This window comes from Macaca mulatta, chromosome 12 (genome assembly GCF_049350105.2).
Source record: "Macaca mulatta isolate MMU2019108-1 chromosome 12, T2T-MMU8v2.0, whole genome shotgun sequence".
NCBI classification, from domain to species: domain Eukaryota; kingdom Metazoa; phylum Chordata; class Mammalia; order Primates; family Cercopithecidae; genus Macaca; species Macaca mulatta.
This window is the reverse complement of record NC_133417.1, coordinates 135,567,154-135,588,249: the sequence shown is the minus strand read 5'-3', so window position 1 is coordinate 135,588,249 and position 21,096 is coordinate 135,567,154. Positions and strand designations below refer to the sequence as shown.

At 44.4% G+C, this 21,096-nt stretch overlaps 1 protein-coding gene across 15 annotated transcripts in view; it reads right to left on the bottom strand.

Moving 5' to 3' along the window:
• Positions 1-567: 567 nt before the first annotated feature.
• The window catches only part of SP140 (SP140 nuclear body protein), a 91,253-nt gene continuing 70,724 nt past the window's right edge, over positions 568-21,096 (bottom strand). For 14 of the 15 annotated variants that reach the window (XM_077957773.1, XM_015111314.3, XM_028831196.2 and 11 more), the window contains 5 exons: positions 3,743-3,858; positions 2,932-3,040; positions 2,553-2,630; positions 2,190-2,333; positions 568-1,193 (listed from right to left, as the gene is read on the bottom strand). In XM_077957773.1, coding sequence (XP_077813899.1) covers positions 1,095-1,193; positions 2,190-2,333; positions 2,553-2,630; positions 2,932-3,040; positions 3,743-3,858 — 546 coding nt within the window. In that variant the 3' untranslated portion in view covers positions 568-1,094. The remainder of the gene's footprint in view (positions 1,194-2,189; positions 2,334-2,552; positions 2,631-2,931; positions 3,041-3,742; positions 3,859-21,096) is intronic. The other variant, XM_077957769.1, reaches the window with a different exon arrangement.

The window sequence follows — 21,096 nt, the reverse complement described above, 5'->3', positions numbered from 1 at the left end:
AGCTCATCCAATTTACTACAGGTGAAAATTTGGACAACTGCTCAGTGATAGCACTTCTGGGACTATCCATATTCCACCCAGCACCATTGGGCTAGACAGTGATCCAACTCCAGAATCCTGTCCTCAGAGCTCACTTCCTGGGGCCATTACCTTAGGTTGCATTCCCCAGAAGCACATTCTGGGACGAAGTCCCTTAAGCAAGAGATTTATGGTGAGCGTTCGCTCAGAAAGGAGCAGGGGAAGCAGCATCGTGTGTCCAAAAGCTCTGTGTAGCCTCACAGAGTAGCCGCACACCACATCCTTGGTCCTGCTTTGAGGCAAGGGGGACGGCCTCAGACCATGGGGTGTCACTTCCAGGCAAAGCTGGTTCCACTTGACCCAGGGTGATATTCTGGGGACTGCTGGCATTAGCAGCTGCCACTCAGCAGCTGGGGATGAAAAGACCTGGCCAGAAGAGGAGATGGTGCCAGGATGCCAACAGCTTTGCAAGGGAGCGAAAGATGGCTTTCCTCTACCCTGCTAGATTCTTTGGCTGAGCTACGAATGAATTAAATTGACAAAAGCAGATTAACAGGAAGAAAATTTTTTTAATAATATATTTATGCATAGGAGACTCACGAAATATGAGACTCCAAGAAGAGTCTCATACACCATACACCATCCTGAGCTATGAAAAAGAACGGGGGCTTGGGGCTTCTACATGGAGGTGGCCACGGAAGTGGGAGAGTGAAGGGAAGAAGAGTCTCCTGAATAAAGCTTGGCTGGTTTTCAGATAAAAGGTCTTCCAGGTAATAAATGTTGTCTGGAGCAGCCCTCAGGAGGAGAGGTGAGAGTCTGTATGGGATGGTGTCAACTCCAGTATCCTCCCCTGTGATCGCACTTACTCCTCCCTGACTGATGAGATACTCAGGGTTGTGATTCATGATGATTGAATTTCCTTTTGAGGATTTGTCTTTGGGCAGATGAGGGAGGCTCAGAGAAAAGCCCCTCTCTGCATGTGCTGTGCCCAAGTGACCTTATTTTTTGTAAGTGGTAAACCAGTGGCATATTTTGGGGTGTTATTTGCTGAATGCCTTCAGCATCCACTAATCCAGTCAATTGTTCCCATTTGTTTCCTGAATAGCAAACACTTCCTTGAAATTCTTCTCAAACTCAGCCTCCAGTCTAAGTCCCATTTGGCCAAAATCCTTGTACTGAAAAAATAATAAAGACAAAAACAATGCTTCTCATCATTAGCGTCGTCAGACAACTTTCAACTGAGAATGATCAGGACTCTAGTCTTTAAAACAAAAAAAAGTACTATAAGTCCACAATTTATAATGGTATATATTTTGGAGTACAAAGTAATGTTGTGATTTATGACTGCTATGTGGAATAATTAAATCAAACTAATTAACATATTCATTACCTCAAATAGTTATCATTTTGTTTCAGTGAGTACATTTGAAATTTACTCTCTCTGAACAATGTTGAAGTGTGAAATACACTATTGTTAAGTAGAACTCTTATCTTAAACACCCTAAGTTACATTAACCAGGTTAAACTTGAAAACTCATGCAACTAACAGTAACTTCTGTTTCTCACCAGCATGATCCTTTCTTATTAACAGGGCAGAAAAGTGAAATCATTTCTACAGTTGGGATATTTATTTATTGGCTTTGGTTGCTTATTTCAGTGGGTTAGAAAAGTAATCTATGCTCTTTCAACAATTCAGATAGTGGAAGGGTATAAGGTAAGATTGCTAATCTGTTCCTTTCTCTGTCACTTCTACTCCTTGCTGGAAATCCGTGTTAACCATACGGTCTCTTCACATGTAAAGGAATCTGGAGTTTGGGATTTCTGGGATTGGGGGCAGATAAGAAGCACAATATCACTTTAAGATGAAATTCTCTTCTCTTTATATGCTGCAGCAGGCAGGACTCAATTGCTCTCTCTGAGCTCCTGTCTCCTCTGGGGCAGGTAGGGGAGGAGCTCTCAAGGACCTGGGGTTCTGGTTGCAGGGACACCTTTTGACTCACTGTTTCTTTGCTAAGAAGAGCTTAAGTTCTGAACTGTAAACAATCAATCACTTCCAGAACCCTTGCTTGTGCAAGCTTATTACAGGATGAGGGAAACTAAATTTTTCTAGGCACCAGAAAATGAGGGGAAGGATGGAAAGAAATGAAATGGAAGCAGGAAGAGCCACCTACCTTGTAAGAGGCCCTGTGGTTCTGGAAGATGAGGCGCATGTCTTGTACAAACCCCTCCACTTGGGGGTAACTGTGCTCATTCAGCCTTTTCTTGATTTTATCCAACCACATGGGCTCCTTCAGGCCTTGACACGTCCCTCTAATCTGGTGACAAAAAAAACAACAGAAAATCTACCAGTATAGTTCAATGTCTGCTTTCTGTGGATTCCCATAAAATCCAGCAGAAATACAACAAGGTGAAGGTTGTAAAGACGGCGTGTGCTCTTGCCCCATGGGATTAAGATCACAAATCTCACGAGGGCCCATTTCAGGGTCAGGTAATGTCATGGCAGCCTGTAATCATGGGTTGCTGTTTTTACTTACATAATAATAGTATGGAATCTTGGCAAAAAAGGAGCTCTCAGAACAGCAATAGACTTTCAAGAGGAGGAACTCACATTTCTGCAAAAGAAAGAGGCTGTAAATGAAAAGCAGCTTGGAGAGAATGAGCCCACATGCATGAGACGGAGCACACGACTCACACCCTTCTTCCACAAGTTTCTCTAACATGTGTGGCTCTTGGAAACAGACATGTCATGGCTGAGTTATTTTTTGTGCAAACAAATTGGGGTGTTCTATCAGTGCGATTGAAGTGTGGCTCGGAAGAGCAGGCTCCTTTTGTGAATTCCCCTGACCCTGCGCTTGTTCATGGTGCTCACGTGTGAGGGGAAAGGAGAAGGCTTGGGGTTTGCATCTGACTTACCAACTGTTCCTGCGGACACATCTGCCTCTCCAGGACCTCAGATTCCTGACAACACTGTTGGCTTCCTGAAGATTCCTTCATCCTGCAGAAGATGCAACTCCATGGGGTCCTGAGAGATTGGACATGGGTGAGCAGAGGGCAGGGACCCTGGAAACGGCCACCGTTCCTGTGGCTGCCACTGTCTTCCTTCAGGAATGGCCAATGGCCTCAGCCATGGGAGGGAGGAGAATACCTCCCAGAGTATGCAGGATTCACACATGGGATCTCCAGCCATTGGCCTTTCCCTCGCATCAGTGGTAGCAGCAGGCAGGAATCCTCTCGGAAGGTGGTGTCACCATGAGTGTGGACTCTCCTTTTCCTGTCTGAGCTGCTGGGAGCACAAGCAGCCCTGCCTGCCAGGCCTGAGTTTCAGAAACTGGGCTTTCAGCTCCAGGGACCTCAGGCCTCCATCAGCCCAATGAGACTGTGCTTCCTGTCTTGCATGAATAAGCACAAAATATAAACAACTGGTGCTTCTTGTCTCCAACCCACCCTGCTGCAAAACTTGAAGGAAAGGACAAGGCCAGTATGTAGGCAAAGGGTCCCCAGCACTGGCCTCAGCATATCAGAGGCGGGTCCCTGAGAGCACAGAGAACATGAACCTCCTGCTGCCAGAGTCTCCCGCTGCTCTCTGAACACACTGCTGGGTCCCAGTACCCGACGAACCTGCTCCTTCCCCATCTAGACACAAGTGGGCGCTCTGCTGGAGAGCGCGCATGGCAGGCGGAAGGTCCCTTAAAGGAGGAAGGAGAGGCCCCTGCATGTCACTCACCTCTCAGTTTCCACAGGCGCGATGTGACAGTCCTCATGGAAGACTCTTGAACAAGTGTCACAACAGAACAGCTCCCCTCCGTCCCGGCACACCTCACACTCATCCAAGTTTCTCATCTAGAAGGTAAAACAGCGTCCACGTCACTGGGAACTGCAAGATTCAGGAAGGCCACCCCTCTGGGCATCTAGAACACACTGCCTTGTGTGAGTCTGTGTGGACAGGCGTATGCTTCTCCCTGGGATATGAAGGAAAAGCATGGCAGGGAGATTTCAGAGCAAATCCTGGTCTGCAGTGAAGTTCAGGAGGCAGGGGTATGTGTCAGAATAAAAACGTTTTCCTTATAAAACCAGAGTTTGTAATGCAGAAAGACTAGCAACAAAGCAAGATGGTGATTTTATAGAAATCTGAATAATTGTATTATGCTGCAGATAAAACCAGGTTTTCAAATAAAGTGTTAAATCCATTTGCCTATACCACAAATCAACTGGTGAAAAGGAGACTCAGAGAATTACACATGAGAGAATAAGCTTCTGAGATATCATCACATGCCATATTCTTGGCCATAAGTTCCCCATGAGTTGAAGAGAGGGCCTAGTTAGGGGTTCCTAGACTGTAGGTTTTGCGCCTGGAGGGCTCTACGCCGACCTCTGAGGGGGAAGGACCGTGGGTACAGATGACCATGTGGACCACAGGGAGCACAGAGCTCTTCGGCGCTGGGAGCCTGGCAGATGATCTCCCATGACTTAGCTAACCTGAATTGTAAGGTGCGAAGGTGCCATCTCCAATGGCCAAGGACAGTGGTAACAGCACCATACAGTGTTGAAGATGGAGGCCCTCTCCTCATTTCCTGGGCCCATAAAAGAGCTGGTGCTTTGTTCTATAAAAAGAATGGGAAATCAACTAGTTCTCTATTTCCCACCAGTCTCAATATATGAGACCTTCAGCCAGATTTAATTTGATTTGGGGAAGTTAAAATATGATAGTATTTGCATTCATGTGTTGTGGAGCAAATCCCAGTCATTAAAAACCAACAGAATTTATAGAGCAAATATAGAGACCAATACGTAGAGGCTGTATTGTAGACAAATGCATGTGTATTCATGACAAAGAACCGGTCTGTGACTGAGCCCTTTGTCGTTCAAGGGAAAAGTGCTGTGAGGACTAAAATTAGAGTTCAATATTATGTGCAGCCTGGACATCTGGTAACACTGGGAGGGCCTAGAATGGTCTATCTACAAGTTCTCCCCCGCCTCTGCTCCTGCAGATAAGGTTTCCTACCAACACTTCTGATCAAGAGGACGGCTTGCACCTTCTGCTTATTTTTGAATAGCTGATTTCAATTCCCTGCCAACCATGGAATTATTCAAGCCAGCCAATCACACTCTCCCTCTGGAAGCAGGGGACAGCCCACCCTCCACAGCCACTGACTGTTTCCTCTGTTCCTGAGCGCAGCCCCCATGTGGCCCTGTGTGGTGTGGGATGCCTGCCCTCCCCCACCGGGCTACTGAGTAAATGTGACTCATAAACTGCTGTCAATCTCATCTGTCCAGTGTCAGATGTTGTGTGTTCTGCCATCTCCAAAACCCTAGGGTGGGAATGAAGTACCAAACGTTTAAATATGTCAAATCCTTAATCTTTTTTAAAAAAAACTATTATTTCAATAGTTTTGGGGGAACAGGTGGTTTTTGGTTACATGGATAATTTTTTTAGTGGTGGTTTTTGAGATTTTGGTGCACTCATCACAAGAACAGTGTACACTGTACCCAATGTGTAGTCTTTTACCCCTCACCCTCCTTCCACCCTTCCCTCTCAGTCCCCAAGGCCCGTTGTATCATCCTTATGTCTTTGCATCCTCATAGCTTAGCTCCAACTTATAGGTGGGAACATACGTTGTTTGGTTTTCCATTCCTGAGTTATTTCACTTAGAATAATGGTCTCCAACTCCATCCAGGTTGATGTGAATGTCATTATTGCATTCCTTTTTATACCTGAGTAGTATTCCATGGTGTGTGTGTGTGTGTGTGTGTGTGTGTGTGTGTGTATAAACATCCATGTGCAAGTGTCTTTTTCATATAATGAGTTTTTTTTCTGCTAGGTAGATACCCAGTAGTGTTACAGAATCCTTGGGGTATTGCTTTTTCTTGCTAGAAACCTCTGTAGCCAGTGGCGCCTTTGCCTGAGTTTTGCTTGGGCCCACTGGGCTGCTTCCACCCACTTGGCCTGGCAGGCTGCACTTGGTTCAGGCTACTGGCCTGGATCCCACACCTACCAAGGGCCTGCCATGGGGCAGGTCAGGCATGGAGCAGGGAGGGGTGTGTGAGCAAGCAGGGGGGCCAGCCACTGCACACAGTCAGACATGCCCTGCTGTTGCATAAGGGCAGACAACTCCAGGTGCTGGCATGAGCACTGGCTCTCTGCGAGGCTGTGTCTGGACCAGGCACACTGCAAGCAGCTTCCATGGCTGGCACCATGGAATGTGGTGGCACCTGGAAGCTTGAAGATGCCAGGAACCACAGAGCCTTCAAAAGGGAGTCACAGCCCTGGCTCAGGGAGCTTCCAGGTCTGGTGTCCCCAAATGGCTGCAGCTCTTCTCTCCTCTTCACCCACAACGTGGTAATCAAGGGGCATGTTTCAGCCCTGTTTGTGTTACAGCTCTTTAGCCTCGCCATTCAGCAGATCCCAAGTTCTTTTGTCCTGCGACCAGGAAGAACGAGGGACACAGACAAGTGGAGGGTGAGCAAGATGAAGAGGAGCTTTACTGAGCAGTAGAACAGCTGAGACCCACTGTGGGTAGCTTCTTTCTGCAGCCAGGGTTTCCTGATGAGTGTTCGGCCCTCAGCAGAAAGGAGGAGGTCCTGGGGTAGGTGACTTCTCTCTGCTGGCAGGTAGTCCCTGAAGTGCAAAGCTCCTCTCTGCTGCTGGGTGTCCAGGATGTTCTCTCCAAGTCTGACTGAGTCTAGAGCTTTTATGAGCTTCAGAGGGAAGTGTATGCTGATTGGTCCATAGGTGACCATGAGCAGACCTTTGAAAGGCATTGCAAGTTCCCACTCTGGTCCACAGGATTGGCAGCCCAGTTCCCAGCCTTCAGGCCCTCCCTTGCCTGAAGGTGGTGCCTCACCAGGAACCTGCCCCTTCCCACCCAGGAGCCTGTCTGCCTTCCCCCACCACCCATGGTGCCCAGGCCCTTTGCCCCAAGGGGCACTTGCAGGCCAGTGCTGAGCTGGCCCCAGCCCATTCTTGGCCTCTCTCCTATGCTTGTCAGCACTCAAAATCCAGAGGGGTGCAGGCGGCAGGGGCCTGGTGTGTCAGCTCTGCCCCAAGCATGTACACACCTGACTGGGCTGCAACCACACCTGGGCTCAGCCCCAACCCCGCTCCAAGATTGCAGCGGGTGCCGGGAGCAGGGAGAGGTCAGGCAGCAGAAGCAGACACACCCTAGCCTGCCATGGCAGAAGGAGGATGGCCTCCTGGGCCCCCAAGAGCACTGGGAGGCCCAGGCCTACAGCTGCGACCTGGGCACCTGCAGTTGTGCCTGGCAAGCTCCTGCCCTGCCAATTCGGGAGGCAGGGCTCCTGCTTGTCCCTGGCTCTGCAGTGTGGCAGCCTCAGCCATGCCCCCTCTCTGTGTCTCCTGCAGCAGTTGTGGATGAGGTGCAGGTGGCACAGTGCCCAGCCAACCTCACGCAAAGGAACCTGACACTCAGGGGCCAGTTCTGTGAGTCCTGGCTGCACCTTTGGCCAGGTGCTTGCAGGTTCCTAGGACGCAGCGGGGAGAGAGGTCCAGGCTGTGATAGAGGCTCTGGGCTTGGGAGCAGGTCCTGCTGGCCATGTGAGGGGTGAGGGTGACACAGTGAGCTGCCTCAGGGCACAGGGGATCTACTGCCACCACTGCTGCTCCTGCAGCCATTCCTGCTGCCCTGTCTACCTCCTTGCAGCCTGGGTTGGGGGCTCCCGCCCTTGCCAGTCCCAGGCCAGGGTCTGGGGCAGGGGTGATGTTGCCTCAAGTTCCTCCTGTGGCCCCAAGGGTCAGGGACGACTTGGGGCAACCCCTCTCCTGGCTCGTGACCCTGCCAGGGGGAAACCTCCAGGAGCGGATTGCCTCCCGTCTTGGCTGCTGAAAGCACCAGTCACAGCGGTCACTCTAACTCGGGGCAGATCCTAGGGACATAGCCTCTGGTGGCCCTTCGTTTAGCCTTCTGTGAGGGGCAGGAACCTGGCACTGAGGGCAGAGTGGGTGTGGGGGCCGCGTTGCTGGCTGGGTCCTGGAAGTGGGCACCACTTCCACTTCCCACCCTGGCCCCTGAAGCATGGCCACTGCTCTGCATTGGGGACCGACCTCCACACTACCTGTGCAAGTGCCAAACCACCACTGGCCCAGCTCCGCCTTGGGGCCTCTCTCTGCTCACCCCTCCCTGCCTGACCACTCCCTATGGGCAGCTGGGCCTAGCCCCATTGCAGCGACTCCCAGAGGTGGGCTCCAAGGGTGAATGGCTCTGGGGATCACCTGCCTCTGTGTCTGAACGGGAGGACCCATGGCCTGTGCTTGCACCTCACTGCAGCCAGCTTCATGGCAGCAGCCACTTCAGACTGCCCGCCACTGCCATCAGTAGTGGGACTGCTGGATCAAACGGTAGATCTACTCATACTTCTTTAAGGAACCTCTGTACTGTTTCCGTAGTGGCTGTACTAGTTTACATTCCCACCAGACGTGTAAAAGTGTTCTGTTTTCACTACATCCATGCCAACACCTATTGTTTTTGATTTTTTAATTATGGCCATTCTTGTAGGAGTAAGGTGGTATTGCATTGCGGGTTTGATTTGCATTTCCCTGATCATTAGTGATGTTGAGCATTTTTTCATGTTGTTTGGCCATTTCTCTATCTTCTTTTGAGAATTGTCTATTCATGTCCTTAGCCCACTTTTTGATGGGATTATTTGATTTTTTCTTGTTGACTGCTTTGAGTTCCTTGTAGATTCTGGATATTAGTCCTCCGTCGGATGCATAGTTTGCAAATATTTTCTCCCACTCTGTGGGTTGTCTGTTTATTCTGTTGATTATTTCTTTTTCTGTATGGAAGCTTTTTAGTTTAATTAAGTCTCATCTATTTATCTTTGTTTTTCTTGCATTTGCTTTTGCGTTTTTGGTCCTGAACGCTTTCCTAAGCCAATGTCTAGAAGAGTTTTTCCAATGTTATTTTCTAGAATTTGTATGGTTTCAGGTCTTAGATTTAAGTCTTTGATCCATCTTTAGTTGATTTTTGTATAAGGTGAGAGATGAGGATCCAGTTTCAGTCTTCTAAATGTGGCTTGCGAATTATGCCAGCTCTATTGGTTGAATGGGGTGTCCTTTCCCCTCTTTATGCTTTTGTTTGCTTTGTCAAAGGTTAGCTGGCTGTAAATATTTTACTTTATTTCTCAGTTCTCTCTTCTGTTCCATTGGTCTATGTGTACTGGTATATTCTCACATCCAGACTATGCTGTTTTGGTGACTATAGCCTTGTAGTATAGTTTGAAGTCAGATAATGTGATGCCTCCAGGTTTGTTCTTTATGCTTAGTCTTGCTTTGGCTACATGAGCTCTTTTTTGGTTCTATATGAATTTTAGAATTGTTTTTTCTAGTTCTGTGAAAAATGATCATGGTATTTTGATGGGAATTGCATTGAATTTCTAGATTGCTATTGGCAGTATGATCATTTTCACAATATTGACTCTACCCATCCATGAGCATAGGACATGTTTCCATTTGTTTGTGTCATCTGTGATTTCTTTCAGCAGTGTTTTGTAGTTTTCCTTGTAGAGGTCTTTCATCTCCGTAGTTAGGTATATTCGTAAGTATTTTATTTTTTTGCAGCTAGTGTAAAAGGGGTTGAATTCTTGATTTGATTCTCAGCTTGGTCGCTGTTAGTGCGTAACAGTGCTACTGATTTGTGTACATTGATTTTGTATCCTGATGCTTTACTGAATTCATTTATCATATGTAGGAGGTTTTTGGATGAGTCCTTAGGGTTTTCTAGGTATACGATCACATTGGCGACCAGCAACAGTTTGACTTCCTCTTCACTGATTTGTATGCCCTTTATTTCCTTCTCTTGTCTGATTGCTCTGGCTAGGACTTCCAGTATCATGTAGAACAGAAGTGGTGAAAGTGGGCATCCTTGTCTTGTTCCAGGTCTCAGAGGGAATGCTTTCAACTTTTCCCATTTCAGTATTATGTTGGCTATGGGTTTGTCATAGATGGCTTTTATTACCTTAAGGTATGTCCCCTCTATACCAATTTTGTGGAGGGTTTTAATCACAAGAGGGTGCTGGATTTTGTCAAATGCTTTTGCTGTCTTTATTGAGATGGTCATACAATTTTTGTTTTTAATTCTGATTATGTGGTGTATCACATTTACTGACATGAGTATGTTAAACCATCCCTGCATCCCTGGTATGAAGCCCACTTGATCATGGTGGATTATCTTTTCTGATAGGCTGCTAGATTCAGTTAGGTCATATTATGTTGAGGATTTTTGCATCTATGTTCATCAGGAATATTGTTCTGTAGTTTCCTTTGCTTGTTATGTCCTTTCCTGGTTTTGGTATTAGGGTGACACTGGCTTCATAGAATGATTTAGGGAGGATGCCCTCTTTCTCTATCTTTTGGAATAGTTTCAGTAGGGTTGGTATCAAATCTCCTTTGAAGGTCTGATAGAATTCAGTTGTGAATTCATCTCGTCCTGGCCTTTCTAGTATTGGCAATTTTTTAATTACCATTTCAATCTCACTGCTTGTTACTGGTCTCTTCAGAGTTTCTATTTTTGCCTGCTTTAATCTAGGAGGGTGGTATATTTCCAGGAACTTATCCATCTCCTCTAGGTTTTCTAGTTTGTGCACATAAAGGTGTTCGTAGTAGCCTTAAGTGATCTTCTGTATTTCTGTGGTATTGGTTGTAATATCTCCCATTTTGTTTCTAATTGGGCTTATTTGGATCTTCTCTAGTCTTTTCTTAGTTAATCTTTCTAATAGTGTATCAATTTTGTTTATCTTTTCAAAGAACCAGCTTTTTGTTTCATATATCTTTGGTATTTTTTTTTTTTGGTTTCAATTTCATTTAGTTCTTCTCTGATCTTTGTTATGTCTTTTCTTCTGCTGGGTTTGGGTTTGGTTTGTTCTTCTTTCTCTAGTTGCTTCAGGTGTGAACTTAGATTGTCTATTTGTGCTATTTCAGACTTTTTGATGTAGGCATTCAATGCTATGAACTTTCCTCTTAGCTTTGCTTTTTCTGTATCCTGGAGGTTTTGATAGGTTGTGTCACTATTATCGTTCAGTTCAAAGGATTTTTTCATTTCCATCTTGATTTCATTGTGGACCCAGTGATCATTCAGGAGAAGATTATTTAATTTCCTTGTACATGCATGGTTTTGAGGGTTCCTTTTGGAGCTGATTTCCAATTTTATTCCACTGTGGTCTGAGAGAGTACTTGCTATAATTTCAATTTTCTTAAATTTGTTGAGACTTGTTATGTGGCCTATCATATGGTCTATCTTGGAGAATGTTCCACGTACTGATGAAAAGGATGTATATTCTGCAGTTGTTGGGTAGAATGTTCTGTAAATATCTGTTAAGTTCACTTGTTCTAGTGTACAGTTTAAGCCCATTCTTTCTTGGTTGACTATCTATCTTGATGACCTGTCTAGTGCTGTCAGCGGAGTACTGAAGTCCCCCAGTATCATTCTGTTGCCATCTATCTCACTTCTTAGGTCTAATAGTAATTGTTTTTTTTTTTTTCCTTTTTTTTCACTTATTTATTTATTTATTTATTTATTTATTATTATACTTTAAATTCTAGGGTACATGTGCATAAAGTGCAGGTTTGCTACATATGTATATTTGTGCCATGTTGGTGTGCTGCACCCATCAACTCGTCAGCACCCATCAACTCATCATTTACATCAGGTATAACTCCCAATGCAATCCCTCCCCCCTCCCCCCTCCCCATGATAGGCCCCAGTGTGTGATGTTCCCCTTCCCGAGTCCAAGTGATCTCATTGTTCAGTTCCCACCTGTGAGTGAGAACATGCGGTGTTTGGTTTTCTGTTCTTGTGATAGTTTGCTAAGAATGATGGTTTCCAGCTGCATCCATGTCCCTACAAAGGACACAAACTCATCCTTTTTTATGGCTGCATAGTATTCCATGGTGTATATATGCCACATTTTCTTAATCCAGTCTGTCACTGATGGACATTTGGGTTGATTCCAAGTCTTTGCTATTGTGAATAGTGCCGCAATAAACATACGTGTGCATGTGTCTTTATAGCAGCATGATTTATAATCCTTTGGGTATATACCCAGTAATGGGATGGCTGGGTCATATGGTACATCTAGTTCTAGATCCTTGAGGAATCGCCATACTGTTTTCCATAATGGTTGAACTAGTTTACAATCCTACCAACAGTGTAAAAGTGTTCCTATTTCTCCACATCCTCTCCAGCACCTGTTGTTTCCTGACTTTTTAATGATTGCCATTCTAACTGGTGTGAGATGGTATCTCATTGTGGTTTTGATTTGCATTTCTCTGATGGCCAGTGATGATGAGCATTTTTTCCTGTGTCTGTTGGCTGTATGAATGTCTTCTTTTGAGAAATGTCTGTTCATATCCTTTGCCCACTTTTTGATGGGGTTGTTTTTTTCTTGTAAATTTGTTTGAGTTCTTTGTAGGTTCTGGATATTAGCCCTTTGTCAGATGAGTAGATTGCAAAAATGTTCTCCCATTCTGTAGGTTGCCTGTTCACTCTGATGGTAGTTTCTTTTGCTGTGCAGAAGCTCTTTAGTTTAATTAGATCCCATTTGTCAATTTTGGCTTTTGCTGCCATTGCTTTTGGTGTTTTAGACATGAAGTCTTTGCCCATGCCTACGTCCTGAATGGTACTACCTAGGTTTTCTTCTAGGGTTTTTATGGTTTTAGGACTAACATTTAAGTCTCTAATCCATCTTGAATTAATTTTCGTATAAGGAGTAAGGAAAGGATCCAGTTTCAGCTTTCTACTTATGGCTAGCCAATTTCCCAGCACCATTTATTAAATAGGGAATCCTTTCCCCATTTCTTGTTTCTCTCAGGTTTGTCAAAGATCAGATGGCTGTAGATGTGTGGTATTATTTCTGAGGACTCTGTTCTGTTCCATTGGTCTATATCTCTGTTTTGGTACCAGTACCATGCTGTTTTGGTTACTGTAGCTTTGTAGTATAGTTGGAAGTCAGGTAGCGTGATGCCTCCAGCTTTGTTCTTTTGACTTAGGATTGTCTTGGAGATGTGGGCTCTTTTTTGGTTCCATATGAACTTTAAAGCAGTTTTTTCGAATTCTGTGAAGAAACTCATTGGTAGCTTGATGGGGATGGCATTGAATCTATAAATAACCTTGGGCAGTATGGCCATTTTCACGATATTGATTCTTCCTATCCATGAGCATGGTATGTTCTTCCATTTATTTGTGTCCTCTTTTATTTCACGGAGCAGTGGTTTGTAGTTCTCCTTGAAGAGGTCCTTTACATCCCTTGTAAGTTGGATTCCTAGGTATTTTATTCTCTTTGAAGCAATTGTGAATGGAAGTTCATTCATGATTTGTCTCTCTGTTTGTTTGTTACTGGTGTATAAGAATGCTTGTGATTTTTGCACATTAATTTTGTATCCTGAGACTTTGCTGAAGTTGCTTATCAGCTTAAGGAGATTTTGGGCTGAGACAATGGGATTTTCTAAATATACAATCATGTCATCTGCAAAGAGGGACAATTTGACTTCTTCTTTTCCTAACTGAATACCCTTGATTTCTTTCTCTTGCCTGATTGCCCTAGCCAGAACTTCTAACACTATGTTGAATAGGAGTGGTGAGAGAGGGCATCCCTGTCTTGTGCCAGTTTTCAAAGGGAATTTTTCCAGTTTTTGCCCATTCAGTATGATATTGGCTGTGGGTTTGTCATAAATAGCTCTTATTATTTTGAGGTACATTCCATCAATACCGAATTTATTGAGCATTTTTAGCATGAAGGGCTGTTGAATTTGTCAAAAGCCTTTTCTGCATCTATTGAGATAATCGTGTGGTTCTTGTCTTTGGTTCTGTTTATATACTGGATTATGTTTATTGATTTGTGAATGTTGAACCAGCCTTGCATCCCAGGGATGAAGCCCACTTGATCATGGTGGATAAGCTTTTTGATGTGCTGCTGAATCCGGTTTGCCAGTATTTTATTGAGGATTTTTGCATCAATGTTCATCAGGGATATTGGTCTAAAATTCTCTTTTTTTGTTGTGTCTCTGCCAGGCTTTGGTATCAGGATGATGTTGGCCTCATAAAATGAGTTAGGGAGGATTCCCTCTTTTTCTATTGATTGGAATAGTTTCAGAAGGAATGGTACCAGCTCCTCTTTGTACCTCTGGTAGAATTCAGCTGTGAATCCATCTGGTCCTGGACTTTTTTTTGTGGGCAGGCTATTAATTATTGCCTCAATTTCAGAGCCTGCTATTCAGGGATTCAACTTCTTCCTGGTTTAGTCTTGGAAGAGTGTAAGTGTCCAGGAAATTATCCATTTCTTCTAGATTTTCTAGTTTATTTGTGTAGAGGTGTTTATAGTATTCTCTGATGGTAGTTTGTATTTCTGTGGGGTTGGTGGTGATATCCCCTTTATCATTTTTTATTGCGTCTATTTGATTCTTCTCTCTTTTCTTCTTTATTAGTCTTGCTAGCAGTCTGTCAATTTTGTTGATCTTTTCAAAAAACCAACTCCTGGATTCATTGATTTTTTGGAGGGTTTTTTGTGTCTCTATCTCCTTCAGTTCTGCTCTGATCTTAGTTATTTCTTGCCTTCTGCTAGCTTTCGAATGTGTTTGCTCTTGCTTCTCTAGTTCTTTTAATTGTGATGTTAGAGTGTCCATTTTAGATCTTTCCTGCTTTCTCTTGTGGGCATTTAGTGCTATAAATTTCCCTCTACACACTGCTTTAAATGTGTCCCAGAGATTCTGGTATGTTGTATCTTTGTTCTCATTGGTTTCAAAGAACATCTTTATTTCTGCCTTCATTTCGTTATGTACACAGTAGTCATTCAGGAGCAGGTTGTTCAGTTTCCATGTAGTTGAGCGGTTTTGATTGAGTTTCTTAGTCCTGAGTTCTAGTTTGATTGCACTGTGGTCTGAGAGACAGTTTGTTATAATTTCTGTTCTTGTACATTTGCTGAGGAGTGCTTTACTTCCAATTATGTGGTCAATTTTGGAATAAGTGCGATGTGGTGCTGAGAAGAATGTATATTCTGTTGATTTGGGGTGGAGAGTTCTATAGATGTCTATTAGGTCCGCTTGCTGCAGAGATGAGTTCAATTCCTGGATATCCTTGTTAACTTTCTGTCTCGTTGATCTGTCTAATGTTGACAGTGGAGTGTTGAAGTCTCCCATTATTATTGTATGGGAGTCTAAGTCTCTTTGTAAGTCTCTAAGGACTTGCTTTATGAATCTGGGTGCTCCTGTATTGGGTGCATATATATTTAGGATAGTTAGCTCTTCCTGTTGAATTGATCCCTTTACCATTATGTAGTGGCCTTCTTTGTCTCTTTTGATCTTTGATGGTTTAAAGTCTGTTTTATCAGAGACTAGTATTGTAACCCCTGCTTTTTTTGTTCTCCATTTGCTTGGTAGATCTTCCTCCATCCCTTTATTTTGAGCCTATGTATATCTCTGCATGTGAGATGGGTCTCCTGAATACAGCAGACTGATGGGTCTTGACTCTTTATCCAGTTTGCCAGTCTGTGTCTTTTAATTGGAGCATTTAGTCCATTTACATTTAAGGTTAATATTGTTATGTGTGAACTTGATCCTGCCATTATGATATTAACTGGTTATTTTGCTCGTTAGTTGATGCAGTTTCTTCCTAGCCTCGATGGTCTTTACATTTTGGCATGTTTTTGCAATGGCTGGTACCAGTTGTTCCTTTCCATGTTTAGTGCTTCCTTCAGGGTCTCTTGTAAGGCAGGCCTGGTGGTGACAAAATCTCTAAGCATTTGCTTATCTGTAAAGGATTTTATTTCTCCTTCACTTATGAAACTTAGTTTGGCTGGATATGAAATTCTAAGTTTAAAATTCTTTTCTTTAAGAATGTTGAATATCGGCCCCCACTCTCTTCTGGCTTGTAGAGTTTCTGCCGAGAGATCTGCTGTTAGTCTGATGGGCTTCCCTTTGTGGGTAACCCGACCTTTCTCTCTGGCTGCCCTTAAGATTTTTTCCTTCATTTCAACTTTGGTGAATCTGGCAATTATGTGTCTTGGAGTTGCTCTTCTCGAGGAGTATCTTTGTGGCGTTCTCTGTATTTCCTGGATTTGAATGTTGGCCTGCCCTACTAGGTTGGGGAAGTTCTCCTGGATGATATCCTGAAGAGTGTTTTCCAACTTGGTTCCATTTTCCCCCTCACTTTCAGGCATCCCAATCAGACGTAGATTTGGTCTTTTTACATAATCCCATACTTCTTGCAGGCTTTGTTCATTTCTTTTCCTTCTTTTTTCTTTTGGTTTCTCTTCTCGCTTCATTTCATTCATTTGATCCTCAATCGCTGATACTCTTTCTTCCAGTTGATCGAGTCGGTTACTGAAGCTTGTGCATTTGTCACGTATTTCTCGTGTCATGGTTTTCATCTCTGTCATTTCGTTTATGACCTTCTCTGCATTAATTACTCTAGCTATCAATTCTTGCACTTTTTTTCAAGATTTTTAGTTTCTTTGCGTTGGGTACGTAATTCCTCCTTTAGCTCTGAGAAGTTTGATGGACTGAAGCCTTCTTCTCTCATATCGTCAAAGTCATTCTCCGTCCAGCTTTGATCCGTTGTTGGCGATGAGCTGCGCTCCTTTGCAGGGGGAGATGCGCTCTTATTTTTTGATTTCCAGCTTTTCTGCCCTGCTTTTTCCCCATCTTTGTGGTTTTGTCTGCCTCTGGTCTTTGATGATGGTGACGTACTGATGGGGTTTTGGTGTAGCTGTCCTTCCTGTTTGATAGTTTTCCTTCTAACAGTCAGGACCCTCAGCTGTAGGTCTGTTGGAGATAGCTTGAGGTCCACTCCAGACCCTGTTTGCCTGGGTATCAGCAGCAGAGGCTGCAGAAGATAGAATATTGCTGAACAGCGAGTGTACCTGTCTGATTCTTGCTTTGGAAGCTTCCTCTCAGGGGTGTACTCCACCCTGTGAGGGGTGGGGTGTCAGACTGCCCCTAGTGGGGGATGTCTCCCAGTTAGGCTACTCAGGGGTCAGGGACCCACTTAAGCAGGCAGTCTGTCCCTTCTCAGGTCTCAACCTCCGTGTTGGGAGATCCACTGCTCTCTTCAAAGCTGTCAGACAGAGTCGTTTGCGTCTGCAGAGGTTTCTGCTGCTTTTGTTGTTGTTTACTGTGCCCTGTCCCCAGAGGTGGAGTCTATAGAGACAGGCAGGTTCCCTTGAGCTGCTGTGAGCTCCACCCAGTTCGAGCTTCCCAGCGGCTTTGTCTACCTACTTAAGCCTCAGCAATGGCGGGCACCCCTCCCCCAGCCTCGCTGCTGCCTTGCGGTTAGATCACAGACTGCTGTGCTAGCAATGAGGGAGGCTCCGTGGGCGTGGGACCCTCCAGCCAGGTGTGAGATATAATCTCCTGGTGTGCCCGTTTGCTTAAAGTGCAGTATTGGGGTGGGAGTTACCCGATTTTCCAGGTGTTGTGTGTCTCAGTTCCCCTGGCTAGGAAAAGGGATTCCCTTCCCCCTTGCGCTTCCCAGGTGAGGTGATGCCTCGCCCTGCTTTAGCTCTCGCTGGTCGGGCTGCAGCAGCTGACCAGCACCGATTATCCGGCACTCCCTAGTGAGATGAACCCAGTACCTCAGTTGAAAATGCAGAAATCACCGGTCTTCTGTGTTGCTTGCGCTGGGAGTTGGAGACTGGAGCTGTTCCTATTCCAGTAATTGTTTTTGTTTTTGTTTTTGAGATGGAGTCTCGCTCTGTCACCCAGGCTGGAGTGCAGTGATGCAATCTCGGCTCAGTACAAGCTCCACCTCCTGGGTTCACACCATTCTCCTGCCTCAGCTTCTTGAGTAGCTGGGAGTACAGGTGCCCACCACCATGCCTGGCTAATTTTTTTTTTTTTTTTTTGTATTTTTAGTGGAGGTGAGGTTTCACTGCATTAGCCAGGATGGTCTTGATCTCCTGACTTTGTGATCTGCCCACCTTGGCCTCCCAAAGTGAGTAATTATTTTATAAATTTGGGAACTCCACTATTAGGTGCATATATATTTAGGATTGTGCTAGTATCCTGTTGGACTAGTCCTTTTATCATTATATGATGTTGCTCTTTGTCTTTTTTAACTGTTGTTGCTTTAAAGTCTGCTTTGTATGATGTAAGAATACCTACTCCTGCTCACTTTTGGTGTCCATTTGCATGGAATATCTTTTTTCACCCCTTTGTCTTAAGTTTATGTGAGTCCTTATGTGTTAGGTGAGTCTCTTGAAGATAGCAGGTATGTGCCTGGTAAATTCCTATCCATTCTGCCATTCTGTATCTTTTAAGTGAAGAATTTAGGCCATTTACATTCAACATTAGTATTGAGATGTGAGATACTATTCTATTCATCATGCTAATTGTTGCCTGAATATCTTATTTTTTTCATTGTGTTATTTTTTAATAGGCCCTGTGATATTTATGCTTTAGGGGGTTCTATTTTGGTATATTTTGATGTATTGTTTTAAGATTTATAACTCCTTTTAGCAGTTCTTGTAGTACTGGCTTAGTAGTGTTGAATTCTGTCAGCATTTGTTTGTCTGAAAAAGACTTTAACTTTCCTTCGTTTATGAAGCTTAGTTTCTTGGATACAAAAATTCTTGGCTGATAATCATTTTGCTTAAGAAGGCTAAAGATAGGATCCCAATCCCTTCTAGTTTGTAGGGTTTCTGCTGAGAAATCTGCTGTTAATCTGATAAGTTTTCCTTTGTAGTTTAGCTGATGTTTTTGCCTCATAGATTCTTTCCTTCATCTTGACTTTAGATAATCTGATGACTCTTTGCCTGAGTGATTATCTTTTTGTGATGAATTTTCCAAATGTTCTTTGAGCTTCTTGTATTTGGATGTCTAAATCTCTAGAAAGGCCAGCAATGTTTTATTTGATTATTCCCTCAAATATGTTTTCCAAACTTTTAGATTTCTTGCTGAGGAACACCAATTATTCTTAGGTTTGGTCATTTATCATAATCCTAAACTTCGTGGAGGCTTTGTTCATTTTTTCAAAAGTTCTTTTTTCTTTGTTGGATTGGGTTGAGAGCCTTGTCTTCGAGTCCTGTAGTTCATCTTCTACTTGTTCTAGTCTATTGTTGAAACTTTCCAGTGTATTTTGTATTTCTCTAAGTATGTCTTTCACTTCCAGAAGTTGTGACTGATTTTTATTTACAATATCTATTTCTCTGGAGACTTTTCATCCATATCCTGTATTATTATTTTAATTCCTTTAAGTTGGTTTACACCTTTGTCTGGTGCCTCCTTGAGTAGCTTAATAATTGACCTTCTGAATTCTTTTTCTGGCAATTCAGAGATTTCTTCTTGGTTTGGATCCATTGTTGGTGAGCTAACATGATCTTTTGGGCATGTTATAGACCCTTGTTTTGTCATTATCAGAATTGTTTTTCTGGTTCCTTCTCATTTGGGTAGACTATGTTAGAGGAAATATCTGAAACTAAAGTGCTGCTGTTCAGATTCTCTTGTCCCACAGGGTGATCCCTTGATCTGGTGCTCTCCCCTTTCTCCTATGGATGGGGCTTCCTGAGTGCCAAACTGCTGTGATTGTTATTGCTCTTCTGTTATTGTTATTGTTATTGCTCTTCTGAGTCTAGCCAACCAGAAGAGCTACTGGGCTCTGGGCTGGTACTAGGGAGTATCTGCAAAGGGTCCTGTGATGTGATCTGTCTTCAGTTCTCCCAATCATGGGTACCAGCACCTGCTCCAGTGGAGGCAGCAGGGGAGTGAAGTGGACTCTGTAAGAGTCCTTGGTTGTAGTTTTGTTTAGTACACTGGTTTTCTCAAAGGCTGGTTATGCTAGCAGTGAAGTTGCTACTTGGACAGACTCAGGACCTCTGGTTACCCAGGATGTTACAGGCAGTATAATTAGCTGTTGTTTTCTCCTTCCTGGAGCAAGGTGGTTCTGTTATGAGTGGCTGTAATGACTTGAGTTGGCTGGGCTTCAGCCAGGAGGTGGCACTTTCAAGAGACCATCAGCTGCAAGTAATATGAGGGGGATACAAGCTTGACCTAGGTTCACTAGATAAGTATTCGGGTTTCTCAGGTGATGGGTGAGGTCATAGAGCTCCCATGAGTCCGTGTCTTTTGTCTTCAGCTACAGGGGCAGGTAGAGAAAGACCATCAGCTGGGGGCAGGGTTAGGTGTGTCTGATCTCAGATTCTCAGACAGGGCTTGCTGTGGCCATTGTGGGGGATGAGGTGGGTGGCTTGCAGGCTAATGGAGTTATATTCCAGAGGGGATTATGACTGCCTCTGCTGCTTCATACAGTTCACCAGATAAGTGAGGGAAGCCGGCAGTGACAGGCTTCACTCAGCACCCAGGCAGCCAGCAAGGCCAGTCTCATGCCCGCTATGGTGCCCAACAGCCAAGAGAGCCAAATTTATATCCAAGCCTCCTTTGCCTGGAGCTAAGATCTTGCCCCAGCAACAAGTGTCCCCACTGAGAAAGCAAGCAGGGCTTTCAGGTCTCACCCCTCCCTGCCTGCCATGGCTTCTGTGTTTATATCTGTACTTCAGGTTCACACCCTCATATTCTGACCACGAAAATTTGTGCTTGGTCAAAATTATCACAAAGTTCAGCTGGAAGCCTCCTTCTCCCCATGGCTCTCCCCAAATTGTACTGGCTGCCCTCCGCAAGGACTCCTGTGAGATAAAGTCAGAAATGGCTTCCCTGGGGACCGAAGTGCCTATAGGGGTCCTTGGGGAAGGCACCTCTTCCTGCTGCTTATTCTGCTTTTACATTTCACTCGGCTCTCCAAATTCGTTTCAGCTCTAGGTTAGGTGAAATCCTTCTCCCGTGATCTGGATTTCCAGGTTCCCCAGTGAGGATATGTGTTCAGAGGTGGACTTTTTCCCTCTCACACTTTGAGAACTCACAGTTTTTCGGCTGTCTCACAGAGTTTGCAGTGGCAAGCCACTTCTTTTAAAGGGTGTGTGACTTCCTTCAGTTTTGCTGGTATATTCCTGCAGTGGTTCTTGGAGCAAAAGTTCACAATGTGAGTTTCAACATGCTGTTCTGTCCATCCGAGTAGGAGATGCAAGTTAGTCCTGCCTCCTATCTGCCATTTTGTTCTCCAAACCCATATCTTTTCAAGAAGA